This window comes from Agrilus planipennis, unplaced genomic scaffold, assembly GCF_000699045.2.
Source record: "Agrilus planipennis isolate EAB-ADULT unplaced genomic scaffold, Apla_2.0 scaffold28, whole genome shotgun sequence".
Taxonomy (NCBI): domain Eukaryota; kingdom Metazoa; phylum Arthropoda; class Insecta; order Coleoptera; family Buprestidae; genus Agrilus; species Agrilus planipennis.
The window spans coordinates 167,838-173,837 of NW_020438897.1; the positions used below are offsets into that span (position 1 = coordinate 167,838).

Sequence of the window (6,000 nt, forward strand, 5' to 3'; positions counted from 1 at the left end):
ATTAAAGTAGTATTTAAAAAAAAAACTTAAATTATTGAATTAACCAATTACTAAACACCAGAAAAATACAACTTTATTTCGAGCGGACGAATGCAGAATATTGGTTTAGTTTTGTTAAAAACTTTTACGCTTGCACCATACGAAACTACAGAAAGGAATTACAAATCACAAACACAAACGCATATGCGATACATATACAGCATATGCACGATCTAATGGCAATTTTCGGATTATCACTTGCTACTAACAAGTTAGCTTCTGAAGTCTGTTAAAATAACTCCTATTGGACATACCTCCCAGGGGTTACACGTGGCACGTGACGTGACGCGTGACGTTACATTTTTACGCTAGTAAATTTCCCTTCTACCGTCGATAAAAAAGTTTCACTTCAATAATTCATAATTATTGAGTTAAAATAACGCACCCTAAGTCTGTCAGAACTCAAGCTAGGTAGTGGTGGTGTTAATACATTTTATATTCGGGTTACCATATTACGTATCGATTCAATGGTATTTCTTTTTAGACACTCTGTATATGAGATATTCTGAAGTCATCCTTTTGCTTTGTTTACAATCGTGATTGAACGAACAGGTAGCAGCAGGTGTTTGGAGGAACGAGGTACAGCTTGAAGCGACAGCTGTTATTAGTAAATAACCAAGGATTCAAACATAGACTTAAACGTATATGCAAGAAACATCTATACATCCTGCGAAGGACCTATACATATACATAAAGGTACGTCCAGTTCAGAAATAAAATTATTTATCATCATGGTCACGAAAATTTCATCACTAACGTTTTAAGTTTTTTAAGGTAGAAACAAGAAATATTTTACTAATTTATTTGTATACATATATGCATAAGTGGTAGATGATATACAGGTAGGACACCCTATATATACCGCATCATAAACAGATGAGGCAAAATAAGAAAGCCTATTCTAAACGCAATGGGTTGATTATTAAACGTCAAAAAATATATAGCAGACATTGCAGTTAATATTGAAATGACAGAAATACATTCATTTTTGCTTATAGTATTGATTATATTAGTTATTAACGGTTTTCATTTCGCGATGAGTGAAGTCGAAATTCGTTTAAAAAACCGTTTCGGAAAAATTTTGACTCCCTATTACCCTTTTGCAGATACTAAAGGAACTGGAAATATCACGTGGCGTCTCTCACCTTCACCTGCCACAGTTACAATAATCAAATTAATTGATTTTAAATCAGACATTTCGAGTGATGCCAGCTGCATGAACACTTCCTGCTGTCAGGACTTCGTCACGATTGAGATAGCAAACGCAACAAAACTCTTATTTTGCAACAAAACGTCAATTCCACCGTTCCGTCCGAGAGGAAAGGACATAACAATTCGCCTCGTTTCTGGTAAGGACGCTAAGGCATCGTCGAGGATACGCTTCACGTTATTCTATTCCGTAAGAGATGACGTCAAAACAACTTGTGCAGAAACAGAATTAGAATGCTTGGACGGAATGGGCTGTTATAACGTTCAGGATGCTTGCAACTCGAAATTTGAATGTAACGACCATTCGGATGAAATAAATTGTGGTCACTGTCCAGAAAATATGGCAATGTGCAATATTAATTTTAAAAGACGATGCTTTAATCCAAGTAAACAAAGATGTGATGGAGAACTATCATGTCCATTCGGTGAAGATGAGATAGGATGCTCGCCAAAGTATGTGAGACATTACAAAAAAAATAAAGTAAATCCGATTATGTCAACTGCGTTAACTCCATTTGACATTTTTAGTCATTTTAGGCTTGCGCCTCCATAATGAAATATTTACTGCAACTCCACCCTAAGAGGATAATTCTTTATGTTTTGTATAAAAAATTATATAATTTTGTTCAATCATTTGTCTCTCCTTGACAGTAAAAAGAAAACTGACTTCTTTCCCCTGAACGTGCTTACAAAATAATCTCATGATACCTTACCAAAATAAAATATCAAAAATTGTAAGAACTAAAATCAGAGCATTATAGTTTTCCCGAAAAGTTTAGCAAAATATTCGAAACATTCAAAAAACGTTTAATTTGGACCATACTTTAACGTGTTATTATAATTTAACAGCGTAAACTAATAAAATAATTCGAAGTGGTGTGTATTCTGTCGAAACTGCCAGACGAGTATCGCGATTTCGATCTTTTTGGATCTCATGATCGAAATCGCGATCCGCGTCTGGCAGTTTCGGGATTCGTTTTCAGCAAGTAGATATCCACACAAGTGGATCTTGTTGGAGCATAAGTAATCCTAAAATGTAGCATCGTGCTACAGATGGCGTTTACTGCGCCATTTGTAATATTTTCTAAAGAGTAAACTAAATTTCCCTGATAATAGACACATTTATTTCATTTCTAAGATGCTCAGATGGCCTATCCTGTACGAATGGGTTCCAGTGCATAAAAAAGGATAAGATATGTAACGATATCGTCGACTGCTCTGACAAAAAGGACGAAGAAAACTGCACTCAACGTTTTTGTGGAGATTCTTATTACCATTTTCTCTGTACCAACAAAAGATGCATTAGAAAATCTGTTGTAAACAACGGATTCGACGATTGTGGGGACGGTAGTGATGAAACTGATATTTACAATCAACAAAATAATCACATCATAGTACTGTCCATCATTTTCACATGTTGCATTCTACTTGTCGTTTGTTGCGGATTAGTAATGAAATGGAGAAAAACAAGAATTAATGTCAACGACGTTTTAGCCGACCTTCCTCAGTTCCCTTTATCACCATTCAGAGGTCCACGGGAAAATGAACAGACAGAAACTGAGGTGCAATACTCGGAATCTGACTTCCTTTTTGGTGGGCCAATATATGAAGAATTCGCGGATGTTCGTAGGAGAAGTGAGAGACGTAGAAAGAAACGGAATCAAAAAAGGACAGAACAACAAGAAGCCAACAGGCGAAAGAATTTTATGTCTGATGGAATAACAATTGCAAAACCCCATGAGAGTGGAGAAGGTAAAGTCTATTTGTTATTTTCTAGGAGGGAGTATAGTACGAAAAATACGGCAAAAATAATTGTTAGTGCACTCTCGATCATTATTTGAAATTATGGAGTTTAATCAGTTTCTTTTAACCGCTGCCTAAAGGATTAATATTTTTCAATCTTTCGCTAACGCGTATGATTATTTAGCATCTTCAGGGATTGTCTTGATATTCTCCTAAGAGGAGTTCTTGGCGATGCTATCTAGTGTTTTTAAAACGTAGAAGAACAATTAATCCTTTAACATGATGACTTAAAAGTCACAATAAAAGTAGGTAACTTCAGTTTTGTATAAGACGAGTGTTTCAAGAAATATGATGGGATTCAAAACATCTCGTCTGTTCTATTGATTTGATTCTTACGGTAAGTTATAAGATTTATAAATCTGAATTATTAGGTACGTTAGTCGTTTAATTATTCAGAGAAAATTTACAATAATGATTCTGACGACACCATAAAAGGTGGTCAAGTACAAAAACTTTAAAACCATTCAAAATGGTTTAACATACATATATAAGAGAATTTTTGGATAGTCCTTGGGGATCTTTTATTGCTGCGGCTATTTCTTGGAACACTCTGTATCAAATCCTTCGATTATTCCTACTTCTATTGCAGAAGTGTTGACAGTTGTGACATTTCAACACGTACAAAGACTACAATGCCAATATAATCGTTATAATTCTCTTGCAGAACACACCAATGACAATTTTTCAATAAGCATGACAATAAGTAACAATTCTATCTCAAGCACTCACATCAACGACAGTTTCCTGTTTAAGTATTATTTTGATTCATTTGTCGATTCTAATCAGTCACTGTGTTAATAATAAATGGTACCAATAAAGAAATTAACTTCTTGACGGGGTTATGACTGTTAAAAAAAATTGTACTTATTTAATTAGTTGGACAACTGAAGCAATTAAGAATTTCAGAACATCCTAGAACGTGTCTTACGAACGAACACAACAATGTCACTAACAGATAATAAAATACTTGGAAAACTGTTAAAGAACACACAAGGGAAGTGAAAGTGTGTATTCCACATTTTTGGCTGAAACGATTCCAAATGTGTTTAATTAGATTACTGAAAGTTTACGAGCTCAACAGTTGCCAATGACACAGAAAACTGCGTAAAACGGAGATGTTTTGTTTGGGAATTCCGAACTATGAATCATGGATTCCGGCTTTTGCATACAGGGCGCTCCGAAAGGGAAAAAGAGAAGCAACGTTCAAGTCAAAGGTTACGGGTGCTGCAGAACTATCGAAAATATTGGATATTATATATTTACTTTTGTAACACAATTACTACAATATATCAATATGGCTGTTTATAGAGAGCCGTGACCAACTCTCGATGAAACGCCGGGAATACAACCCTAGCACCATAAATGACGATTCCCAGATCTGCCTTCTGACTGAGAAGATTGTCTCGCTGCAGAAAAATATATTTTAACCTTATCGTCATATGTATATGTGCTTCTTGAATAAATTTTAATTATATAATTAGATAGAATTAAGCGTGAAGTATGGTTCCTATATTACAATTCTATCAATATCAGAAGCCGTAGGTTGACTATCAAACAACTTCGTTAGTGTTTTCTTCTTCTGCTGCTACTTTATGATAATTTGCATGTCTTTCAGAAAAGAAATTAGTAAAAAATAAACAAATTAAGAAAAAAAGTAGCTACACATCGGACACATTAGAACCTGACCACCGGTATATCATTCAAGCATCCACACAATTGAACCAGAGCTATTTCCTGTTAACCTTGTGTGCAAAGTAGGATATATTGCGTTACCACCTTTTACAGTCACAGACATTTTTTCGGGTCGTTAAGGCTCTATAGCCGCTGCGGACTAATATAGTGAAGTAGCATACCTACACCACAACTAGCTCTGACGTGTTTGTATAAAATCCCCTTTTGACCAAATAAATTTTCTGAGTCTGATGGAAAAAAAAACTTTTGAGAATCAAAAAATTTATTAGGAATTGTTGCATTGTCAATGTTAGATGTTAAAGATCCTTCCCGACTTGAAAAAGAAATTTGATGTCTCAATATCGACACGTAAATTACTCATTAAAATTTGATAGTTTCATCGAGATTATAATATGTAAGTTCGTTTATTCGAAGAATCGTAGGACTGAATTAATTTACAACAACATAACACCCACTGCATTTCATCACTAGTCGTTTCTGATTTAACGTTATTATAATAAAACAAACACACTTCCCTTACTCAGTTTCTCGTCCTCAAACTACTACGGTTTGATGACGATAACAACTGAAATGTTCTCTTATTAACATTAGTTAAGCAAATTGTTATTGAGTGTTTCCATAAGTATTTGTACAACGATAGTGGTAAAATAATAAAGTTGTATCACTTTCATAAATTCAACAACGGAAGAAAATAAAAACAGTCATCCACATAGGTAATATTTACTGTTACCACCATAAAAAAACGACATCCGTAGGTGTATCAACCGAAGTGTTGTATAAAACGTCTTCGTGATTGCAGTGTCAACGGTTACTGCACATGTGTCGTGCATGTGACAACGAAAAATGTGAAACGCTCCAGAGAATTTTCATGTCATTCACTCAACAAATCCGCCACATGTGTTACTACATTGTACACCCAAACGGGTTAAAACATGTACGTTGATATTACATTTTATACTGTATTAAAGAACTTATAAGTAAGATTTATTAAATCGAAAAAACAATAACGAAATTGTATAATCTTATACAGTGGAATTCGTTTATTATGACTCCGCCTATATTGACCAACCGCTTAATATGAAGTAATTGCAGTATTAAGTTTGGTTTTCATATTAAATTCTCTATAGGAAAGTTTGGATATAATGACTCTGTTTAAAATGACATATCGTTTATTATGACTAATTCTCAAGAAATCATATCCGGCTATAGTGACCCAAATGATTAATAATAACATTTTCGCTCATTTTTCTGACCCTT

The 6,000-nt window shown here is 34.4% G+C and overlaps 2 protein-coding genes across 4 annotated transcripts in view; one reads left to right on the top strand and one right to left on the bottom strand.

Moving 5' to 3' along the window:
* LOC108744541 (pollen-specific leucine-rich repeat extensin-like protein 1) overlaps nt 1-6,000 on the bottom strand; it is a 107,718-nt gene that overhangs the window by 87,537 nt on the left and 14,181 nt on the right. The gene's annotated exons all lie outside the window — the stretch shown is intronic.
* On the top strand, nt 453-4,473 carry LOC108744543 (low-density lipoprotein receptor-related protein 12-like). 3 transcript variants are annotated; one of them, XM_018480362.2, is made up of 4 exons: nt 453-735; nt 1,146-1,701; nt 2,387-3,000; nt 3,716-4,473. In XM_018480362.2, the coding sequence occupies exons 2-4, from the start codon at nt 1,256-1,258 to the stop codon at nt 3,847-3,849; spliced, it is 1,194 nt and encodes a 397-aa protein (XP_018335864.1). In that variant the 5' UTR covers nt 453-735; nt 1,146-1,255; the 3' UTR covers nt 3,850-4,473. The 3 variants fall into 3 exon arrangements, with proteins under 3 accessions (XP_018335864.1, XP_018335865.1, XP_018335863.1); XM_018480363.2 differs by lacking the exon at nt 453-735 and adding an exon at nt 793-881; XM_018480361.2 differs by lacking the exon at nt 453-735 and having other exon boundaries at nt 960-1,701.